The sequence below is a fragment of the Pleurodeles waltl genome, chromosome 9 (genome assembly GCF_031143425.1).
Source record: "Pleurodeles waltl isolate 20211129_DDA chromosome 9, aPleWal1.hap1.20221129, whole genome shotgun sequence".
In the NCBI taxonomy this organism is placed as follows: Eukaryota; Metazoa; Chordata; class Amphibia; order Caudata; family Salamandridae; genus Pleurodeles; species Pleurodeles waltl.
In genome coordinates this window covers 914,525,167-914,550,310 of record NC_090448.1, presented here as the reverse complement: position 1 = coordinate 914,550,310, position 25,144 = coordinate 914,525,167, and the positions used below count along the sequence as shown (strand labels likewise).

The window sequence follows — 25,144 nt, the reverse complement described above, 5'->3', positions numbered from 1 at the left end:
TTCGATGGGTTAAGCCATGGCCTGTTGGTGGTGGCGTCCCCTTGGCCTTAAAGATCTTTGTGTGAGTTTTGGACGGGGCAGGCTTACTCACTGTTCGCTGCACAGTCGAGGTTCAGCCACTTTCGGATTCGTCTGAGTCCGATCCCTGGATAGAAATGATTTCCTCCTCTCCAACGTCAAGTTGCTCTCAGTGTCGATGCCATTTGCAGTCCTCTTGCTCGTCGATCTCGTAGGGTCTTTTTTGATCGAAACGCTCGACAAGCCTCGCAAGTATCCTCCCTGTGTTCCGGTGATAAACACAGATTACAGACCAGATGCTGGTCTGTATAGGGATACTTCGAATGACAGTTCGGACAGAAGCTGAAGGGGGTCCGGTCCATTAGTCTTCGACTATGGATGTAGTCGGGCCGACCAGGCCCCGGTGAAAAACGGAAGCCCCGAAGGGCCGCCGGAACGCTCTTGCTATTGGTGCCGATACAATAACACTAACCCGGTACCAAACGAGAACACTCAGCAACACATTTGTATTCCATCCAACCACTCAGGAAGTGGTAAGGTTATCTATTAAAAAAGTGTGAAGATATAATGCATTACGTCCAGACAGGTGCCTCTTATTAAAACATGAATCCTTAATGGCAACCACATTAAAGTTATTTAATCCTATTTGGTCAGCAGGGGAAGGTTTCAAGGGATATTAGGGAGGTGGTAATGTCTACCCTTCACAAACACAGACAAAAACAAATTAGGCTTCTCTATAGGTAGACTGCTTTATTAAATACTGTAAGGAAATGCCTCCTTGGCATGGTTGCCCCCTGACTTTTTGCCTTTGCTGATGCTATGTTTACAATTGAAAGTGTGCTGAGGCCTGCTAACCAGGCCCCAGCACCAGTGTTCTTTCCCTAACCTGTACTTTTGTATCCACAATTGGCAGACCCTGGCATCCAGATAAGTCCCTTGTAACTGGTACTTCTAGTACCAAGGGCCCTGATGCCAAGGAAGGTCTCTAAGGGCTGCAGCATGTCTTATGCCACCCTGGAGACCTCTCACTCAGCACAGACACACTGCTTACCAGCTTGTGTGTGCTAGTGAGAACAAAATGAGTAAGTCGACATGGCACACCCCTCAGGGTGCCATGCCAGCCTCTCACTGCCTATGCAGTATAGGTAAGACACCCCTCTAGCAGGCCTTACAGCCCTAAGGCAGGGTGCACTATACCATAGGTGAGGGTACCAGTGCATGAGCACTATGCCCCTACAGTGTCTAAGCAAAACCTTAGACATTGTAAGTGCAGGGTAGCCATAAGAGTATATGGTCTGGGAGTCTGTTTTGCACGAACTCCACAGCACCATAATGGCTACACTGAAAACTGGGAAGTTTGGTATCAAACTTCTCAGCACAATAAATGCACACTGATGCCAGTGTACATTTTATTGCAAAATACACCCCAGAGGGCACCTTAGAGGTGCCCCCTGAAACTTAACCGACTGTCTGTGTAGGCTGACTAGTTCCAGCAGCCTGCCACACTAGAGACATGTTGCTGGCCCCATGGGGAGAGTGCCTTTGTCACTCTGAGGCCAGTAACAAAAGCCTGCACTGGGTGGAGATGCTAACACCTCCCCCAGGCAGGAGCTGTAACACCTGGCGGTGAGCCTCAAAGGCTCACCCCTTTGTCACAGCACCGCAGGACACTCCAGCTAGTGGAGTTGCCCGCCCCCTCCGGCCCCGGCCCCCACTTTTGGCGGCAAGGCCGGAGAAAATAATGAGAATAACAAGGAGGAGTCACTGGCCAGTCAGGACAGCCCCTAAGGTGTCCTGAGCTGAGGTGACTCTAACTTTTAGAAATCCTCCATCTTGCAGATGGAGGATTCCCCCAATAGGGTTAGGATTGTGACCCCCTCCCCTTGGGAGGAGGCACAAAGAGGGTGTACCCACCCTCAGGGCTAGTAGCCATTGGCTACTAACCCCCCAGACCTAAACACGCCCTTAAATTTAGTATTTAATGGCTACCCTGAACCCTAGAAAATTAGATTCCTGCAACAAGAAGAAGAAGGACTGCCCAGCTGAAAACCCCTGCAGAGGAAGACCAGAAGACAACAACTGCCTTGGCTCCAGAAACTCACCGGCCTGTCTCCTGCCTTCCAAAGAACTCTGCTCCAGCGACGCCTTCCAAAGGGACCAGCGACCTCTGAATCCTCTGAGGACTGCCCTGCTTCGACGACGACAAGAAACTCCCGAGGACAGCGGACCTGCTCCAAAAAGACTGCAACTTTATCCAAAGGAGCAGCTTTAAAGAACCCTGCAATCTCCCCGCAAGAAGCGTGAGACTTGCAACACTGCACCCAGCGACCCCGACTCGGCTGGTGGAGAACCAACACCTCAGGGAGGACCCCCGGAATACTCTACGACTGTGAGTACCAAAACCTGTCCCCCCTGAGCCCCCACAGCGCCGCCTGCAGAGGGAATCCCGAGGCTTCCCCTGACCGCGACTCTCTGAAACCTAAGTCCCGACGCCTGGAAAAGACCCTGCACCCGCAGCCCCCAGGACCTGAAGGACCGGACTTTCACTGCAGAAGTGACCCCCAGGAGTCCCTCTCCCTTGCCCAAGTGGAGGTTTCCCCGAGGAAGCCCCCCCTTGCCTGCCTGCAGCGCTGAAGAGATCCCTTGATCTCTCATTGACTTCCATTGCGAACCCGACGCTTGTTCTAACACTGCACCCGGCCGCCCCCGCGCCGCTGAGGGTGAAATTTCTGTGTGGGCTTGTGTCCCCCCCGGTGCCCTACAAAACCCCCCTGGTCTGCCCTCCGAAGACGCGGGTACTTACCTGCTGGCAGACTGGAACCGGGGCACCCCCTTCTCTCCATTAAAGCCTATGCGTTTTGGGCACCACTTTGAACTCTGCACCTGACCGGCCCTGAGCTGCTGGTGTGGTAACTTTGGGGTTGCTCTGAACCCCCAACGGTGGGCTACCTTGGACCAAGAACTGAACCCTGTAAGTGTCTTACTTACCTGGTAAAACTAACAAAAACTTACCTCCCCCAGGAACTGTGAAAATTGCACTGTGTCCACTTTTAAAATAGCTATTTGTGAATAACTTGAAAAGTATACATGCAATTGAAATGATTCAAAGTTCCTAATGTACTTACCTGCAATACCTTTCAAACAAGATATTACCTGTTAAATTTGAACCTGTGGTTCTTAAAATAAACTAAGAAAAGATATTTTTCTATAACAAAACCTATTGGCTGGATTTGTCTCTGAGTGTGTGTACCTCATTTATTGTCTATGTGTATGTACAACAAATGCTTAACACTACTCCTTGGATAAGCCTACTGCTCGACCACACTACCACAAAATAGAGCATTAGTACTATCTCTTCTTACCACTATTTTACCTCTAAGGGGAACCCTTGGACTCTGTGCATGCTATTCCTTACTTTGAAATAGCACATACAGAGCCAACTTCCTACAAATACCAATACCAAACTATATTCCACGATTCTTGCAAGCAGACTAGAAAGATTTTTCCCATACTTAATAAAGAGATCTGGATTCATACCCTACGGTCAGTTTCATGATATTATAAGACAGACAGTCCTCTTGATCAAGTAAGTCCAGAGGAAACTGGTACCAGCAACACTGACCTCCTTATATGCAGAAAAAGCATTACATTGGGTGGACTGGACGTTCTTGTGGCCTGCAATGGAGACGATGGAATTCACAAAGATTTTCATAACAAAGATTACCCCCTATAGCCTTCCCATATCTAAAGTTGCTTTAAATGGGCTGCTCAATGGGGAAAATAAAGCTAGAACTGGGGTGACGTAACAGGGGTGGCTGTTGTCTTCCTTCCTACTTGAGCTTAGCACAGAGGCTTTAGCAGAGATTAGGATGGATAAGAACATATTAGTGTCACCTTTCAGGGTGGATGAATACAAGATGTTTCTGTACGCAGATGATGTCTTGCTCACTCTTGGTAAGATAGAGACATTTATGCAAGCACCAACAGGGTAGTTGCAACAATATGAAGAAGGGTCTGGATATAAAATAAATAGGTATAAATAGGAAGTTATAAACCCAACACTTACTCACCCCCCCCCCAGGTTGCCCAAACATTTATGGAAAGCACTCCTTTCAGAAGGGAGTCAGAGGCTTTAGTGGCATGTTTCCACAATTATTCGAGTTGCTAAGGCAGCAACAATGTCAAAGGACTAGGAATACTAGTACAAGCGGGATAAATAACTTGGATGCTCATAACAAATAGAGAGTGGGAATTTTACAGAAAGGATATCCACAAATGTTCATTAAGCATGACAAATAAGGAAACACCATAAATTAATATAGGATTGGCACCACATGGCATTAAAGATATTTAAACGGTACCCAATTGCCTCAAGAGAATGCTGCGGAAGCTGTGAGCCTGTGGTAGACACTCCACGTACAATGGGGTTGCCCTAAACTTCAGTCTTTCTGGTTCAGTTGAGGTGTGATCTTTGAATTACCTTTGCATTCAATCTGAGAACTTTCATGCAAGAGATTCAGAAGAAAACTACACACATATGGATATTACAGTGTTAAATGGTTTAACGGTGCATGAAGGCATCAAATCTAACAATTGTTTACTGCTGGAAGAAAAGTAATCGATCCACAATCACAATGACATAAGACAGTGGATTATGCTGGTCAGGGAAAAAATACAGTAGCAATCAAAAGGGCACACCTCAAAAAATGAAGAACCCGGAGGGTGGCTCTTTCTGCACCTGACTGAGGGATTCCCCCACACTTACAATACTCCTACCCCCTTCTTTATAGGGTAGCACACATTTTTTGTTCCTAAAAGCAATATATTGTGGGAGGATGGGTGCTTTTGCCTCATAAGGAAGTGGTAGTGATGGAGATTTCAGGTAGAAAACATGCTGTGGATATGATGCCGGGTATTTTGAAGGGTGGGACAGGAGAGAATGCTTGGCATTTATGGTGCATGATGTAAATATCAGTAGCTACAGTAATAAGAGCAACTCCCCCTCCAAGCAGGGTTTTTTGGCTCACTGTTAAAATGAGTCCAGTTTTTTTTTTTTTTTTTTTTTTAATGCCAAAAATATCTATCAGAAAAAATAGCAAAATTAACTAGCTTTGTGCAGCTGAACCAGTAGAACCATCTTTTAGATCCATGCTCTGTAACTGAAAGCTGCAAATGTCACCAGGCACAGAATCCAACCATGGAGCCACCTCTTCTGCCAGGATCGCAACAGACAACCCATACTTGGTTAGCCTCCTCTAGCACCTCAATTTCCTCTCATCCTCAATGCCATCCTCTTCCATAGTATCTGGTTCTGTCCTTGATAATAAAGTCAAAGTTAAGGTGGAAGTGAATGTGGAAACCTGTGTTGTGGCAGTTGCTGGGTAGCTGCAGTGGCAGCCAAGGCAGTGGCAATGTATAAGCAGGTTCTGGCGGTCTTTGAGGAAACCTAGAATAATTATCTCTTTTCCTGCCGTGAAGACCCGCAATTCGGTCTAACAGCACTTACATCATAGGAGGCTCATGACGAGGCTCCTCTCAAGTTTGATTAAGCAAATATTATGGGAATATCCATAGTGTCAGTTCCATCCCTCCACGGTTTAGGGCACAGATGAAGGGTAGGTGCCCTTTGATCAAACTAGTCTTTCTACTCATCTTCCTGCCACTTGACATTCAGGTCACCATAGCTATAAGCAGGTCGATGGGACATCATTTGACTCTTTAGAGTTCCCCATCTTCTTTGGTGTCATAAGTTTGCTGGTGGAATGGAAGACATTACTTGATGAGGTTTGGTAAGGCTGCATACCAGAAGGTCCAGTTGCAAATGTCGTTAACGGCCCAACCTGTTGCAAAGGATTTTTTATAGCCTTTGATTTAGGGGCCTTGGTAGAACCTTGAACAAGAGGCTGGTCGACAATTTTAGCTTCCGCTACGAGGACCAACATTTAGACTCTGTAGGTAACTTTTGCACAAGTGAGGATCGTAAAAGCACTTCAGATGAAGAAGCTGACAGGCACTTAAGTAAAAGTTTCTTTTGCATAACTGAGGAGGGAAGGTTTTCTTCAGTCTTTCCTGGAGCTTTCCTTCTCATTTTTAGGGACCTTAGCACAGGAGTTCCAAGAATGAAGGGCCCATTCGACATATGATATGTGTTCTCCTTTGCATTGAGGCTCTTAGAAGAGATGGAAAGAACTCTGAAGACTGACTTGTCCTTAGGAGGGATTTTCAGCCTCTCTAGATAATACAGCACCCTGCGCTCATGATTCTGGAGCATTTTTGTGGAGAATTTTCTGCAAAGTTTGCAGTCTCCCATTATTTCCTTCTTAAGAATCAAATTATAAATCACTCACTGTAGTGTACACAATGAATATTCAGATTCCAGATGTTTTAGAGCCTCTACTTCCTATAACTGCACGCAGAGGTGACAATGCTTTTATTTCTAATCATTGTTTTTACTGATAGCAAGTTTCCTTAGGGCGAGGCACATACAAGCTGCCTTCCTGTACCCTGCCTGTTTTAGTGCCCTGCATTTAGCTGATGCTGATGAAACGGAACACTAGTGAAATCTACATAGATTGCAATAGTGTGCAGTACTTTCGTTAGCATACTAAGTTGAATACTGGATCCCTATTCAACAAGGCTTTATCTTAAACAAGATGCCCAGATTAACATTTCACCCACCACCGTGAGGCAAATGAAATGGGAAAAAAACTAGTCTTGTTCTATAGGAGGTTTCCTTTAAATAGTGGCCTAGAACAATTTCTAAAGCAGTCTTGTGCCTTCGAATGGCCACTCAGCTGGGATTGATGTGAAGGCCATCTGTGTACATATGATCAGGACTAGGGTACTCATCTGCAAAGTTGAATGGGGTGGTTTGGGGGACTGGAAGACTTGAAATGTATTGCTTACGTTGCTACTTAAGTATTTGCTTGGCAGGAATCTTTTTAAAGGTTGATTTTTGTATTTTACCCATATCCACAATACTGATACTTCATGTATGAATATGGAATGTGGCTTGCAGTATGCTCACTGCATGTACTGCCTTCAAATTTAAAATAAAAATATTTGGTTTAAAAAAAAAAAAAAATGCAGACTTGTTAAAAAAAAAAAAAACATCCACTATGAACAATCTAATCAAAACATTGCAGTATGTGAAAGGTCATATTTACAGTTTTTGAAAGTCGCATAAATGAGTATTTTCATTTACAAAGGTAAACTCCTGTAAATCATATTGTGGCATTTTGATGAAGGTTTTACAGAGATCTTCATGTTAAAGAAATACAATTGATGATCATCAACTCACATCTACGTTTTCATGCACGTTAAACTGTAAAAGGGCATACATACCGTTAAGACTTCGTATACACCTAATGTCTAAATTTTTAAGTAGACTATCATCTCTCAGGTCCAAATCCTCTGGGATAGTTTGCAGAGCTAGCCTTGCAAACAAAATATCAATCTAGAAACAAAAAACAGAGAATTTTCAAACTGGACAAGTTGTAGTTTAGGGCTTAGGTGACAAAGTATCGCTAGTCTAGGAAAGTACCTGTCTTGTTTTCAAAGCAACATTTATCAATAAAAAGGTTTACAATTTTGTCAAGTAAAAAAGAAAACTACAACAGTATAATATGAAGTACTAAGTATCGAAATTACCTTCATGTGGTATATCTAGAATAGAAGAGGTCACCTTTTATGTGCTCACTGTAGAAATGAAACTGTAGTTGATGGTTGTGGGCACTGCTCTGTTCCTCGTCCTGCAGCCCCACCTACTTTTAACTGCAGCAAGGACCACCATTACCACAACAACAACTATGACAAGACGTAAGTGACTGCGCCCAAAAACTACCCACCACAACAAATGCAGCTCAAACACCATGTTCCCAAAGCTAAGTAATAAGCTGAAATTTAGGTTTTAATAAAGCCATAGAGCTTTACAAACAAAATGATTGTAAGAGCAAAACTTGAGATAGACTTTTTTTTTTTTACTTCAATTAGTTTTTTTGACAGGCATAAAACATGGCACAAATGCCGCTGCTGTCACATGAACACGAAAATAGTAGAAAGTAGCAAAGCCAGTGTCAAATATAAAGATGGGTTATTTTGGAGTCTTGCTGGTCCAGTTGCATTTAGTCAATCTGATAGAGGCAGCATTTTGAGCCTGTCATAGAAAACAAACTACGAAAAGGGAACTTTGTTGTACCAAAGGCAAGCCCATCTGCGCCTGGACAGTGCCCAGCACCACAGACCCTGGTCCCCACACCACCCACCCGTACAATGCCAATGCTCTGCACGCCGTCAACCCTGGAAGATCCTCAGCCTGCCACTGTAAGGAAATGCCTCCTTGGCATGGTTGCCCCCTGACTTTTTGCCTTTGCTGATGCTATGTTTACAATTGAAAGTGTGCTGAGGCCTGCTAACCAGGCCCCAGCACCAGTGTTCTTTCCCTAACCTGTACTTTTGTATCCACAATTGGCAGACCCTGGCATCCAGATAAGTCCCTTGTAACTGGTACTTCTAGTACCAAGGGCCCTGATGCCAAGGAAGGTCTCTAAGGGCTGCAGCATGTCTTATGCCACCCTGGAGACCTCTCACTCAGCACAGACACACTGCTTGCCAGCTTGTGTGTGCTAGTGAGGACAAAACGAGTAAGTCGACATGGCACTCCCCTCAGGGTGCCATGCCAGCCTCTCACTGCCTATGCAGTATAGGTAAGACACCCCTCTAGCAGGCCTTACAGCCCTAAGGCAGGGTGCACTATACCATAGGTGAGGGTACCAGTGCATGAGCATGGTACCCCTACAGTGTCTAAACAAAACCTTAGACATTGTAAGTGCAGGGTAGCCATAAGAGTATATGGTCTGGGAGTCTGTCAAACACGAACTCCACAGCACCATAATGGCTACACTGAAAACTGGGAAGTTTGGTATCAAACTTCTCAGCACAATAAATGCACACTGATGCCAGTGTACATTTTATTGTAAAATACACCCCAGAGGGCACCTTAGAGGTGCCCCCTGAAACCTATCCGACTATCTGTGTAGGCTGACTGGTTCCAGCAGCCTGCCACACTAGAGACATGTTGCTGGCCCCATGGGGAGAGTGCCTTTGTCACTCTGAGGCCAGTAACAAAGCCTGCACTGGGTGGAGATGCTAACACCTCCCCCAGGCAGGAGCTGTAACACCTGGCGGTGAGCCTCAAAGGCTCACCCCTTTGTCACAGCCCAGCAGGGCACTCCAGCTTAGTGGAGTTGCCCGCCCCCTCCGGCCACGGCCCCCACTTTTGGCGGCAAGGCTGGAGGGAACAAAGAAAGCAACAAGGAGGAGTCACTGGCCAGTCAGGACAGCCCCTAAGGTGTCCTGAGCTGAGGTGACTCTGACTTTTAGAAATCCTCCATCTTGCAGATGGAGGATTCCCCCAATAGGGTTAGGATTGTGACCCCCTCCCCTTGGGAGGGGGCACAAAGAGGGTGTACCCACCCTCAGGGCTAGTAGCCATTGGCTACTAACCCCCCAGACCTAAACACGCCCTTAAATTTAGTATTTAAGGGCTACCCTGAACCCTAGAAAATTAGATTCCTGCAACTACAAGAAGAAGGACTGCCTAGCTGAAAAACCCCTGCAGAGGAAGACCAGAAGACGACAACTGCCTTGGCTCCAGAAACTCACCGGCCTGTCTCCTGCCTTCCAAAGATCCTGCTCCAGCGACGCCTTCCAAAGGGACCAGCGACCTCGACATCCTCTGAGGACTGCCCCGGCTTCGAAAAGACAAGAAACTCCCGAGGACAGCGGACCTGCTCCAAGAAAAGCTGCAACTTTGTTTCCAGCAGCTTTAAAGAACCCTGCAAGCTCCCCGCAAGAAGCGTGAGACTTGCAACACTGCACCCGGCGACCCCGACTCGGCTGGTGGAGATCCGACGCCTCAGGAGGGACCCCAGGACTACTCTGATACTGTGAGTACCAAAACCTGTCCCCCCTGAGCCCCCACAGCGCCGCCTGCAGAGGGAATCCCGAGGCTTCCCCTGACCGCGACTCCTTGAATCCAAAGTCCCGACACCTGGGAGAGACCCTGCACCCGCAGCCCCCAGGACCTGAAGGACCGGACTTTCACTGGAGGAGTGACCCCCAGGAGTCCCTCTCCCTTGACCAAGTGGAGGTTTCCCCGAGGAACCCCCCCCTTGCCTGCCTGCAGCGCTGAAGAGATCCCTAGATCTCCCATTGACTTCCATTACAAACCCGACGCTTGTTTCTACACTGCACCCGGCCGCCCCCGCGCTGCTGAGGGTGAAATTTCTGTGTGGGCTTGTGTCCCCCCCGGTGCCCTACAAAACCCCCCTGGTCTGCCCTCCGAAGACGCGGGTACGTACCTGCAAGCAGACCGGAACCGGGGCACCCCCTTCTCTCCATTCTAGCCTATGTGTTTTGGGCACCACTTTGAACTCTGCACCTGACCGGCCCTGAGCTGCTGGTGTGGTGACTTTGGGGTTGCTCTGAACCCCCAACGGTGGGCTACCTTGGACCAAGAACTGAACCCTGTAAGTGTCTTACTTACCTGGTAAAACTAACAAAAACTTACCTCCCCCAGGAACTGTGAAAATTGCACTAAGTGTCCACTTTTAAAACAGCTATTTGTGAATAACTTGAAAAGTATACATGCAATTTTGATGATTTGAAGTTCCTAAAGTACTTACCTGCAATACCTTTCAAATGAGCTATTACATGTAGAATTTGAACCTGTGGTTCTTAAAATAAACTAAGAAAAGATATTTTTCTATATAAAAACCTATTGGCTGGATTTGTCTCTGAGTGTGTGTACCTCATTTATTGTCTATGTGTATGTACAACAAATGCTTAACACTACTCCTTGGATAAGCCTACTGCTCGACCACACTACCACAAAATAGAGCATTAGTATTATCTCTTTTTTACCACTATTTTACCTCTAAGGGGAACCCTTGGACTCTGTGCATGCTATTCCTTACTTTGAAATAGCACATACAGAGCCAACTTCCTACATTGGTGGATCAGCGGTGGGGTACAAGACTTTGCATTTTCTGGACTACTCAGCCAATACCTGATCACACGACAAATTCCAAAATTGTCATTAGAAATTGATTTTTGCAATTTGAAAAGTTTTCTAAATTCTTAAAAGACCTGCTAGGGCCTTGTGTTAGATCCTGTTTAGCATTTCTTTTAGAGTTTAAAAGTTTGTAAAAGTTTGAATTAGATTCTAGAACCAGTTGTAGATTCTTAAAAAGTATTCCAACTTTTAGAAACAAAATGTCTAGCACAGATGTGACTGTGGTGGAACTCGACACCACACCTTACCTCCATCTTAAGATGAGGGAGCTAAGGTCACTCTGTAAAATAAAGAAAATAACAATGGGCCCCAAACCTACCAAAATACAGCTCCAGGAGCTTTTGGCAGAGTTTGAAAAGGCCAACCCCTCTGAGGGTGGCAACTCAGAGGAAGAGGATAGTGACTTGGAGGACAATTCCCCCCTACCAGTCCTATCTAGGGAGAACAGGGTCCCTCAAACCCTGACTCCAAAAATAATAGTCAGAGATGCTGGTTCCCTCACAGGAGAGACCAACACCTCTGAAATCACTGAGGATAGCCCCAGTGAAGAGGACATCCAGTTAGCCAGGATGGCCAAAAGATTGGCTTTGGAAAGACAGATCCTAGCCATAGAGAGGGAAAGACAAGAGATGGGCCTAGGACCCATCAATGGTGGCAGCAACATAAATAGGGTCAGAGATTCTCCTGACATGTTGAAAATCCCTAAAGGGATTGTAACTAAATATGAAGATGGTGATGACATCACCAAATGGTTCACAGCTTTTGAGAGGGCTTGTGTAACCAGAAAAGTGAACAGATCTCACTGGGGTGCTCTCCTTTGGGAAATGTTCACAGGAAAGTGTAGGGATAGACTCCTCACACTCTCTGGACAAGATGCAGAATCTTATGACCTCATGAAGGGTACCCTGATTGAGGGCTTTGGATTCTCCACTGAGGAGTATAGGATTAGATTCAGGGGGGCTCAAAAATCCTCGAGCCAGACCTGGGTTGACTTTGTAGACTACTCAGTGAAAACACTAGATGGTTGGATTCAAGGCAGTGGTGTAAGTAATTATGATGGGCTGTACAATTTATTTGTGAAAGAACACCTGTTAAGTAATTGTTTCAATGATAAACTGCATCAGCATCTGGTAGACCTAGGACCAATTTCTCCCCAAGAATTGGGAAAGAAGGCGGACCATTGGGTCAAGACAAGGGTGTCCAAGACTTCAACAGGGGGTGACCAAAAGAAAGGGGTCACAAAGACTCCCCAGGGGAAGGGTGATGAGACAACCAAAACTAAAAATAGTAAAGAGTCTTCTACAGGCCCCCAAAAACCTGCACAGGAGGGTGGGCCCAGAGCCTCTTCACAAAACAATGGGTACAAGGGTAAAAACTTTGATCCCAAAAAGGCCTGGTGTCATAGCTGTAAACAGCATGGACACCAAACTGGAGACAAGGCCTGTCCCAAGAAAGGTTCCACTCCAAACTCCCATCCAGGTAACACTGGTATGGCTAGTCTCCAAGTGGGATCAACAGTGTGCCCAGAGCAAATCAGGGTCCACACTGAAGCTACTCTAGTTTCTGAGGGTGGGGTGGATTTAGCCACACTAGCTGTCTGGCCGCCTAACATGCAAAAATACAGACAGCAACTCCTAATTAATGGGACTAGAATAGAGGGCCTGAGGGATACAGGTGCCAGTGTCACCATGGTGACAGAGAAGCTGGTTTCCCCTGGCCAATACCTGACTGGAAAAACTTACACAGTCACCAACGCTGACAATCAGAGAAAAGTACATCCCATGGCAATGGTTACTTTAGAATGGGGAGGGGTCAATGGCCTGAAACAGGTGGTGGTCTCCTCAAATATCCCAGTGGACTGTCTGCTTGGAAATGACCTGGAGTCCTCAGCATGGGCTGAGGTAGAACTAAAAACCCATGCAGCAATGCTGGGTATCCCTGAACTGGTGTGTGTGAAAACCAGAGCACAGTGCAAGGCACAGGGTGAACAAGTAGAGCTGGAGTCTGGAAGAATGGCCCAGCCTACCAAGAGAACAGGAAAGTCAGTTGGGAAACCAACTGCAACACAGCAAAAGAAAGGGAACCTCTCTTCTCAGGAAGAAGTTCTGCCCTCTGAGGGAGCTGAGCCTTTGGAGCTTGAACCTTATCAGGTTGAGCTCTTAGGCCCAGGGGGACCCTCAAGGGAGGAGCTGTGTAAGGGACAAGAAACCTGTCCCTCTCTTGAAGGCCTTAGGCAGCAAGCTGCTGAAGAGTCCAAAGGCAAGAAAAATGGAACACATAGGGTCTATTGGGAAGATGGACTCCTGTACACTGAGGCCAGAGACCCCAAACCTGGTGCCACTAGGAGAGTGGTAGTGCCTCAGCTGTTCAGAGAGTTCATCCTAACATTGGCCCATGACATTCCCCTTGCTGGACATTTGGGACAAACCAAGACGTGGGAGAGGTTAGTCAACCACTTCTACTGGCCCAATATGTCCAACATGGTTAAGGAGTTTTGCCTCTCCTGCCCCACCTGTCAAGCCAGTGGTAAGACAGGTGGGCATCCAAAGGCCCCCCTCATTCCACTTCCAGTGGTGGGGGTTCCCTTTGAAAGAGTGGGTGTGGACATAGTTGGTCCACTAGAACCTCCCACAGCCTCAGGAAATCTGTATATCCTGGTAGTAGTGGATCATGCTACCAGGTATCCTGAAGCTATTCCCCTTAGGTCGACTACTGCCCCTGCAGTAGCCAAGGCCCTCATTGGTATCTTTACCAGGGTGGGTTTCCCTAAGGAGGTGGTGTCTGACAGAGGTACCAACTTCATGTCAGCATACCTAAAGCACATGTGGAATGAGTGTGGAGTGACTTATAAATTCACTACACCTTACCATCCACAAACTAATGGCTTAGTTGAGAGATTCAACAAGACATTAAAAGGCATGATCATGGGGCTCCCAGAAAAACTCAAAAGGAGATGGGATGTCCTCCTGCCATGTCTGCTTTTCGCTTACAGGGAGGTACCACAGAAGGGAGTAGGGTTCTCACCCTTTGAACTTCTGTTTGGTCATCCTGTAAGGGGACCACTTGCCCTTGTTAAAGAAGGCTGGGAGAGACCTCTCCATGAGCCTAAACAGGACATAGTGGACTATGTACTTGGCCTTCGCTCTAGAATGGCAGAGTACATGGAAAAGGCAACCAAAAACCTTGAGGCCAGCCAACAGCTCCAGAAGTTTTGGTATGACCAAAAGGCTGCACTGGTTGAGTTCCAACCAGGGCAGAAAGTCTGGGTTCTGGAGCCTGTGGCTCCCAGGGCACTCCAGGACAAATGGAGTGGCCCTTACCCAGTACTAGAAAGGAAGAGTCAGGTCACCTACCTGGTGGACCTGGGCACAAGCAGGAGCCCCAAGAGGGTGATCCATGTAAACCGCCTTAAGCTCTTCCACGACAGGGCTGATGTCAATCTGTTGATGGTAACAGATGAGGATCAGGAGGCAGAGAGTGAACCTCTCCCTGATCTTCTGTCATCAGACCCAAAAGATGGCACAGTAGATGGAGTGATCTACTCAGACACCCTCTCTGGCCAACAGCAAGCTGATTGTAGGAAAGTCCTACAACAGTTTCCTGAGCTTTTCTCCCTAACCCCTGGTCAGACACACCTGTGTACCCATGATGTGGACACAGGAGACAGCATGCCTGTCAAGAACAAAATCTTCAGACAGTCTGACCATGTTAAGGAAAGCATCAAGGTGGAAGTCCACAAGATGCTGGAATTGGGAGTGATTGAGCGCTCTGACAGCCCCTGGGCTAGCCCAGTGGTCTTAGTCCCCAAACCTCACACCAAAGATGGAAAGAAAGAGATGAGGTTTTGTGTGGACTACAGAGGGCTCAATTCTGTCACCAAGACAGATGCCCATCCAATTCCAAGAGCTGATGAGCTCATTGATAAATTAGGTGCTGCCAAATTTCTAAGTACCTTTGACTTGACAGCAGGGTACTGGCAAATAAAAATGGCACCTGGAGCAAAAGAAAAGACAGCATTCTCCACACCTGATGGGCATTATCAGTTTACTGTTATGCCCTTTGGTTTAAAGAATGCCCCTGCCACCTTCCAAAGGTTGGTGAATCAAGTCCTTGCTGGCTTGGAGTCCTTTAGCACAGCTTATCTTGATGATATTGCTGTCTTTAGCTCCACCTGGCAGGATCACCTGGTCCACCTGAGGAAGGTTTTGAAGGCTCTGCAATCTGCAGGCCTCTCTATCAAGGCATCCAAATGCCAGATAGGGCAGGGAACTGTGGTTTACTTGGGACACCTTGTAGGTGGAGGCCAAGTTCAGCCACTCCAACCCAAGATCCAGACTATTCTGGACTGGGTAGCTCCAAAAACCCAGACTCAAGTCAGGGCATTCCTTGGCTTGACTGGGTACTACAGGAGGTTTGTGAAGGGATATGGATCCATTGTGACAGCCCTCACTGAACTCACCTCCAAGAAAATGCCCAAGAAAGTGAACTGGACTGTGGAATGCCAACAGGCCTTTGACACCCTGAAACAGGCAATGTGCTCAGCACCAGTTCTAAAAGCTCCAGATTATTCTAAGCAGTTCATTGTGCAGACTGATGCCTCTGAACATGGGATAGGGGCAGTTTTGTCCCAAACAAATGATGATGGCCTTGACCAGCCTGTTGCTTTCATTAGCAGGAGGTTACTCCCCAGGGAGCAGCGTTGGAGTGCCATTGAGAGGGAGGCCTTTGCTGTGGTTTGGTCCCTGAAGAAGCTGAGACCATACCTCTTTGGGACTCACTTCCTAGTTCAAACTGACCACAGACCTCTCAGATGGCTGATGCAAATGAAAGGTGAAAATCCTAAACTGTTGAGGTGGTCCATCTCCCTACAGGGAATGGACTTTATAGTGGAACACAGACCTGGGACTGCCCATGCCAATGCAGATGGCCTTTCCAGGTTCTTCCACTTAGAAAATGAAGACTCTCTTGGGAAAGGTTAGTCTCATCCTCTTTCGTTTGGGGGGGGGTTGTGTAAGGAAATGCCTCCTTGGCATGGTTGCCCCCTGACTTTTTGCCTTTGCTGATGCTATGTTTACAATTGAAAGTGTGCTGAGGCCTGCTAACCAGGCCCCAGCACCAGTGTTCTTTCCCTAACCTGTACTTTTGTATCCACAATTGGCAGACCCTGGCATCCAGATAAGTCCCTTGTAACTGGTACTTCTAGTACCAAGGGCCCTGATGCCAAGGAAGGTCTCTAAGGGCTGCAGCATGTCTTATGCCACCCTGGAGACCTCTCACTCAGCACAGACACACTGCTTGCCAGCTTGTGTGTGCTAGTGAGGACAAAACGAGTAAGTCGACATGGCACTCCCCTCAGGGTGCCATGCCAGCCTCTCACTGCCTATGCAGTATAGGTAAGACACCCCTCTAGCAGGCCTTACAGCCCTAAGGCAGGGTGCACTATACCATAGGTGAGGGTACCAGTGCATGAGCATGGTACCCCTACAGTGTCTAAACAAAACCTTAGACATTGTAAGTGCAGGGTAGCCATAAGAGTATATGGTCTGGGAGTCTGTCAAACACGAACTCCACAGCACCATAATGGCTACACTGAAAACTGGGAAGTTTGGTATCAAACTTCTCAGCACAATAAATGCACACTGATGCCAGTGTACATTTTATTGTAAAATACACCCCAGAGGGCACCTTAGAGGTGCCCCCTGAAACCTATCCGACTATCTGTGTAGGCTGACTGGTTCCAGCAGCCTGCCACACTAGAGACATGTTGCTGGCCCCATGGGGAGAGTGCCTTTGTCACTCTGAGGCCAGTAACAAAGCCTGCACTGGGTGGAGATGCTAACACCTCCCCCAGGCAGGAGCTGTAACACCTGGCGGTGAGCCTCAAAGGCTCACCCCTTTGTCACAGCCCAGCAGGGCACTCCAGCTTAGTGGAGTTGCCCGCCCCCTCCAGCCACGGCCCCCACTTTTGGCGGCAAGGCTGGAGGGAACAAAGAAAGCAACAAGGAGGAGTCACTGGCCAGTCAGGACAGCCCCTAAGGTGTCCTGAGCTGAGGTGACTCTGACTTTTAGAAATCCTCCATCTTGCAGATGGAGGATTCCCCCAATAGGGTTAGGATTGTGACCCCCTCCCCTTGGGAGGGGGCACAAAGAGGGTGTACCCACCCTCAGGGCTAGTAGCCATTGGCTACTAACCCCCCAGACCTAAACACGCCCTTAAATTTAGTATTTAAGGGCTACCCTGAACCCTAGAAAATTAGATTCCTGCAACTACAAGAAGAAGGACTGCCTAGCTGAAAAACCCCTGCAGAGGAAGACCAGAAGACGACAACTGCCTTGGCTCCAGAAACTCACCGGCCTGTCTCCTGCCTTCCAAAGATCCTGCTCCAGCGACGCCTTCCAAAGGGACCAGCGACCTCGACATCCTCTGAGGACTGCCCCGGCTTCGAAAAGACAAGAAACTCCCGAGGACAGCGGACCTGCTCCAAGAAAAGCTGCAACTTTGTTTCCAGCAGCTTTAAAGAACCCTGCAAGCTCCCCGCAAGAAGCGTGAGACTTGCAACACTGCACCCGGCGACCCCGACTCGGCTGGTGGAGATCCGACGCCTCAGGAGGGACCCCAGGACTACTCTGATACTGTGAGTACCAAAACCTGTCCCCCCTGAGCCCCCACAGCGCCGCCTGCAGAGGGAATCCCGAGGCTTCCCCTGACCGCGACTCCTTGAATCCAAAGTCCCGACACCTGGGAGAGACCCTGCACCCGCAGCCCCCAGGACCTGAAGGACCGGACTTTCACTGGAGGAGTGACCCCCAGGAGTCCCTCTCCCTTGACCAAGTGGAGGTTTCCCCGAGGAACCCCCCCCTTGCCTGCCTGCAGCGCTGAAGAGATCCCTAGATCTCCCATTGACTTCCATTACAAACCCGACGCTTGTTTCTACACTGCACCCGGCCGCCCCCGCGCTGCTGAGGGTGAAATTTCTGTGTGGGCTTGTGTCCCCCCCGGTGCCCTACAAAACCCCCCTGGTCTGCCCTCCGAAGACGCGGGTACGTACCTGCAAGCAGACCGGAACCGGGGCACCCCCTTCTCTCCATTCTAGCCTATGTGTTTTGGGCACCACTTTGAACTCTGCACCTGACCGGCCCTGAGCTGCTGGTGTGGTGACTTTGGGGTTGCTCTGAACCCCCAACGGTGGGCTACCTTGGACCAAGAACTGAACCCTGTAAGTGTCTTACTTACCTGGTAAAACTAACAAAAACTTACCTCCCCCAGGAACTGTGAAAATTGCACTAAGTGTCCACTTTTAAAACAGCTATTTGTGAATAACTTGAAAAGTATACATGCAATTTTGATGATTTGAAGTTCCTAAAGTACTTACCTGCAATACCTTTCAAATGAGCTATTACATGTAGAATTTGAACCTGTGGTTCTTAAAATAAACTAAGAAAAGATATTTTTCTATATAAAAACCTATTGGCTGGATTTGTCTCTGAGTGTGTGTACCTCATTTATTGTCTAAGTGTATGTACAACAAATGCTTAACACTACTCCTTGGATAAGCCTACTGCTCGACCACACTACCACAAAATAGAGCATTAGTATTATCTCTTTTTTACCACTATTTTACCTCTAAGGGGAACCCTTGGACTCTGTGCATGCTATTCCTTACTTTGAAATAGCACATACAGAGCCAACTTCCTACAGCCACCAATCCAAAGAACACACATAGACCATTCTCTTGCCACTTCTGCTCTCTCACCTGCCGCTATACGCTTCACCACCCAGGCTACACCCCAGACAGAGACCTCAAGTGCTTACTCATCAACATCAGTTCACCCGCCAAACATGCAGTAGAGGTCTGGGACATCCTCTGCTCGATTGCCCAAGACGTCTCCTTCCTCAGAGACCTGGATCATCCCACCTCAGCCCCGGACATTGCCACCACCATTCATGACAGCTACAAAATCGTCCACAAAGACAGAGTCAATCGACCAGGGGGAGGCATCACCATAGCCTACAGAAACACCCTCCACCTCTCAACTACTATTGAAACACAGAACCAGCCAACCACCACTGAACACCAACACTTCCAAATTCAGATCAAAACAAACACCTCCCTTCGTGGCACGCTTGTCTACAGATCAACCGGACCCAGTTCAGAGAAACCTTCTCGACCTCATTTTTATTTGCCTCCACTGACTACATCCTACTCTGCGACCTCAACTTTCACCTTGAAAACCGCAACCACCCTAACAGCACATCCCTATGGGACAACCTCACCACCCTGGGTCTCAAGCAACTAGTCAACTTCCCCACCCACTCAGCAGGTCACACCCACTACCCAGTCTTCTTGGCTTGAAAAAAAATTCACAATCTCGCACACCTCCAAAACAACCCCACCACCACCCCCACCCCCACCCCTCTCCCCCCCCACCCCCACCCCTACCCCAAGACCTCGGCAACATCCTTGCAACCTTTTTCCACTGGAAAATCCAGGACATATACAAGTGACTCAAGAACCAATACTCACCCCCACCGCCCACCAGCATCACCACGGACCCCACTCAGCAGACCCCGACCACTGGACCCCTTATCTCTATAAAAGACACCCAGAAACTCATGAACTCCATCCATTCGGGGCACCTTTGGACCCATGCCCACATCACATCTTCAACCTGGCCAGTGCTGCAGGAAAGTACCCTCTTTTTGGCACATTTTGCCTGCTGTCAGTGTGTTTTGATTGTATTCACTAGGATTCTACTAACCAGGACCCCCAGTGACTGTGCGCTCTCCCTCTAAATTTGGTTGATTAGGATTTAGCACAGCCCACAATTGGCATAATGGTGCCCCATGCAAGTTCCTAGTATATGCTACTAAGGTAGCCAGGGTATTGTGGCACCAGGGGTACCCCATGGGCTGCAGCATGCATTATGCCACCCATAGAAGCCCATGCAAAATGTGTCTGCAGGTCTGCCATTGCAGCCTGCGTCACTGCACCAGATCACTGTAAGACTTCCCTCTGGCAGGTCCTCCTAGCCTAGAGGGCAGGGCTCAAGTAGCTGTGTGTGAAGGCACCCCTGCATTAGCATAGGTGCCCCTACGAAATCCAGCTCCATTACACTGGACTTGTTAAGTGTGGGGAAGCCATTTTACCCATGTACTGGACACAGATCTCTGTGTCCAGCTACATAATGGCAACTCCAATCCTGGGCATGTTTGGTATCAAAATGTCAGAATCATACCCCAATACTATTGCCAGTATCGGTTGTATGATTCCGTGCACTCTGGGGCCTCCTTAGAGGACCCACAACATTGCTCCTAACAGTTTTCCGAGGTTTTCCGGGCAGCCTGCGCTGCTGCCACCCCACAGACAGGTTTCTGCCCTCCTGCTGCTTAGCCTGTTCAAGCAGATGGAGAGAACAAAGGATTTCCTTTGGGAGAGGGGGAGTAATACCCTCTCCCTTTGCAAATAGGTGTTACATAGCTTGGGAGGGGTAGCCTCCCCAAGCCACAGGTATGCTTTGAAGATGCTTTGGTGCCCTCCTTGCATAAACAGATTTGCACAAATTCAGGGAACCCCGGTCCCTGCTCTGGCACAAAACTGGACAATGGAAAAGGGAGTAACCACTCCCCTGTCTATCACCACCCCAGGGGTGGTACCCAGAGCTCCTCCAGGTGGCCACTTGATTCTGTCATCTTGAATCCAAGGTGGGCAGAGGCCCCTGCGAGCATCTGAATGGCCAGGTCAGGCAGGTGACATCACAGCCCCCTCGTGATAGGTGGTCACCCTGCTAGGTGACCCATCCCACTTACTGGGCTATTTAGGGTCTCCCTCCAGGGTGGGTCTCCAGATTCGGCGTGCAAGATTCCAGCAGCAATCCTCTGCATTGTTTACTTCATCTTCTGGCCACTGGGACTGCAACTGGACCCTTCAGGAACTGACAATCTGCAACTTCAGCAACGACTCCGATCTGCAACATTGTTTCTCCGGCTCCTTCCAGCAACTGCAACATTTCCCCTGCTGTGCATCCTCTGAGGGCGACGAGTATTCAGCCTGCACAACAAGTAAGTAGTAATGTCCCTTGAAGTAAAGGAGTCACTGTCCTGCATCCACAGGCACCAACTGCAATGATGAATGGCTGCCTGGGTCTTCTCTCCTCTGTAGCGGTGTGGATCCTGCATCACAGGTGGGGGTCTGGAGTGATCCACTTGGTCCCGTCTACCAGCTGTCCAACTTGGGAGACGGTAAGCCCTTGCCTCTCCCTGCAGAACAGTAAGCCTGTGCACCGTGACCCTTGAAGCTACCCAGGCTGGTTTGTTCCTCCTCCAAGGCATCGTAAGGCTCTGTGTAGCCCCGGCCTCCAGCACTTCTCCCCACAACGCACAGTTCCCTGACTACTGCTCCATTGACATGGAACACCCCTCCAGGTGTGCTGAATGGGCCTCACAGCGACTCCTGTGCCTGCAGCCAGTGGGTAGCCTGTGAGGGCTGCCTCCTCTTCAGACTCTCCCAGATGCTGAGGGTCACCCCGGACTTCCCACGTTGGGTCGAGTCCCCTGGACCTTGCTGGTCCTTCTCAGCCTTGCATACCTTCTTCTCCAACCCTTGCATTTGCCACGGCTTGTTGCAGGTTTTCCAGCACCACTGTACAGACTGCATCTCGACCACCGCCGTGGGACATCACTTGCATCACTTCTGGGACTCCTCTTCTGCTCCTGTGCTGCACTGCTGACCTTCATCCACCATCGCCCTGGTCCTGCATCCACAGAAGGGTGGGTAGTGGCTCCTACCACAACCAGACACTGCAAACTCTAACTGGACTTGGTCCCCTCCTTTGCACGTCCTCTTCTGTCATGATCAACCTTCGGGTTCTTCCAGTCTAGGCTGGGTCTTGAACAATCCTTTTCCAAACTCCTCCTGTTGGTTTTGGGGAAAACCAGGTACTTAACATCTGCTCTCCTGGTCGCTGGGGGTCACTCTGGCACTCGCCTCTTGGGGTTCCTAGTTTCTCCAGCTCCCTTCTACTGAGTCCACTTCCTTAGGTGGGGGACTGCCTTTCACATTCCATTTTTTTTATTATATGGTTTGGCCCTCCCCTTGGGCCCTCGCTATTTGCTATTGCTTTTACCAATGCCTATGCCTATTGCGTCCTATGCTATTTACTGATTGCTAATGTGTATATAATAGTGTTTACTTACCTCCAGTTGGGGTATTGTCTATATAGTGTTTTAGTGTCTGTGTTACATTAATAAAGTACCTTTATTTTTGTAACACTGTGTGGTTCTTTCATGTGTGTAAGTGCTGTGTGACTGTAGTGGTACTGCATAAGCTTTGCATGTCTTATAGATACGTCTTGGCTGCTCATCCATAGCTGCCTCTAGAGAATCCTGGCTTCCTAGACACTGTCTACACCGCACTAATAGTTTATACCTGGACATGGTATAATGTAGTAACATAGGTGCTCACCACACACCAGGCCAGCTTTCTACAAGCTCCACCACTGCACCAGGGCTCTACCAAACTATCAACCGTTCCATTGAAACCTCACCTTCCCATCTGACTGGAAACACACAGACAAACCTGCTCCTAAAGAAACCCTCCGCCGACCCAAGGGTGATTAAAAGTACAGACCCTCCTCTCTGCTCCCCTTCCCAGTCAAGGTAACAGAAAAGGCCATCAACATGCAACTGACGGAATTCCTCAAGTCAAACCACATCCTAGACCCCTCACAGTCCCGTTTCAGGAGCAACCACAGCACTGACACTGCCCTCCTCGCAGCCACCGACGACATCCTCGCCATGTTGGACCACAGAGACACAGCTGCCCTCATTCTCCTCGACCTCTCCGCCACGTTCAACACAGTCTGCCACTCCACCCTTTGCACCAGACTCCACAATGCTGCCATCCCCACCAAACCACTGCAACTGATATGTTTTTTCCTGATAGGAAGAACCCAGAGTGTCAGACTCCCACCGTACACTTTGAGGCCCAAAGAAACCTGCTGCAGTTTAGCCCAGGTATCCTCACTAAGTCTGCCTCTTTTCAACATCTACATGGCTCCGCTCGCCAAAATGGTCAGACAGGGCAGACTAAACATTGTATCCTATGCAGACAATACCCAACCAATCATCTCAAAGACTGAATACTCATCAACAGCCAAGAGAAACTTCCACAATGGTATGAGTGTAGTCACCGCCTGGATGGAAGCCAGCTGCCTCAGGCTCATCTCGGGCAAGAAAAACTCTAGTCCTCTGCCTGGGAAGACTCCTGGTGACTAGCTACCCTAGGAAATACCCCCCCCCCCAAACCCCACTGACCACACACGCAAACTGGGCATCATCCTGGACTCCATGCTTTCCATGACCCGTCAAGTCAACACTGTCTCAGCCTGCTTCCACACCCTAGGTCTCCTTTGGAAGATCTTCAAGTGGATTCCCACGCTCTGGTCAGCAGCAAACTGAACTATGGCAATGCACTCTAAGCCAGCATCACAAAGAAGCTACAAGCAAGGCTACAGAGAATCCAGAACACAGCAACCAGACTCATCCTGGACATCCCCTCCCCCCCAGAGCCACATCTCTGCCCACCTCACAGACCTCCACTGGCTCCTGGTCGACAAATGCATCACCTTCAAGCTACTGACACACCAATAAGGCACTTCACAACATCAGAACAGACTACCCTAACCACCGCCTGACCTACACCCCTGCCAGGCAACTCCGTTCCTCACATCTCGCCGCCATCCCCACAATCAGGAAAAGCACTGGTGGAAGCAGATCCTTCTCCTACCTCGCAGCCCAGACATGGATTACTCTCCCACTCAACCTCAGACAGGCTGCATCACTGAAGCAATTGAGGAAGGATCTCAAGACCTGGTTATTCGAATGATCAGCATGCCCACACCAGTGCCTTGAGACCCCACAGGTGATAAGTCGTGCTCTACAAGTACCGACTGATTGATACAATATGCCTATGATCCTAAATGCAACAATGGGTGTTTTTGTTGCAGAAAAACAATGCTTAGGGCATATATATGTCCACATTAGTTTCCACAAGTCATTATGTAATATTCCAAAAATCTGAACTGTGCCCAAATAAGAAGTGGTGCTCATTGGAGACTATCAATCTTTGATCGTCTTTCTGACTATTCTAGGTAGTCTACTAGAGCAAGAATGACTAAACTTGGGACTTTCTGACCATATAGAAGGCTACCAAATCACCAGCATTACTTTACATAGTAGATGTAAAGAAATGGCTCCCTGTTGCAGTTACCCCCCACTTTTTGCCTGATACTGATGCTGACTTGACTGAGAAGTGTGCTGGGACCCTGCTAACCAGGCCCCAGCACCAGTGTTCTTTCACCTAAAATGTACCATTGATTCCACAATTGGCACACCCTGGCATCCAGATAAGTCCCTTGTAACTGGTACCTCTGGTACCAAGGGCCCTGATGCCAGGGAAGGTCTCTAAGGGCTGCAGCATGTGTTATGCCACCATGGAGACCCCTCACTCAGCACAGACACACTGCTTACCAGCTTGTGTGTGCTAGTGAGAACAAAATGAGTAAGTCGACATGGCACTCCCCTCAGGGTGCCATGCCAGCCTCTCACTGCCTATGCAGTATAGGTAAGACACCCCTCTAGCAGGCCTTACAGCCCTAAGGCAGGGTGCACTATACCATAGGTGAGGGTACCAGTGCATGAGCACTGTACCCCTACAGTGTCTAAGTGTAAGGAAATGCCTCCTTGGCATGGTTGCCCCCTGACTTTTTGCCTTTGCTGATGCTATGTTTACAATTGAAAGTGTGCTGAGGCCTGCTAACCAGGCCCCAGCACCAGTGTTCTTTCCCTAACCTGTACTTTTGTATCCACAATTGGCAGACCCTGGCATCCAGATAAGTCCCTTGTAACTGGTACTTCTAGTACCAAGGGCCCTGATGCCAAGGAAGGTCTCTAAGGGCTGCAGCATGTCTTATGCCACCCTGGAGACCTCTCACTCAGCACAGACACACTGCTTGCCAGCTTGTGTGTGCTAGTGAGGACAAAACGAGTAAGTC

General features: G+C 48.5%; 1 protein-coding gene across 1 annotated transcript in view; it reads right to left on the bottom strand.

The window, feature by feature from the left end:
- PAPOLA (poly(A) polymerase alpha) overlaps positions 1-25,144 on the bottom strand; it is an 858,334-nt gene that overhangs the window by 729,219 nt on the left and 103,971 nt on the right. Inside the window, exon 7 of the mRNA XM_069208274.1 lies at positions 7,363-7,474. Coding sequence (XP_069064375.1) covers positions 7,363-7,474 — 112 coding nt within the window. The remainder of the gene's footprint in view (positions 1-7,362; positions 7,475-25,144) is intronic.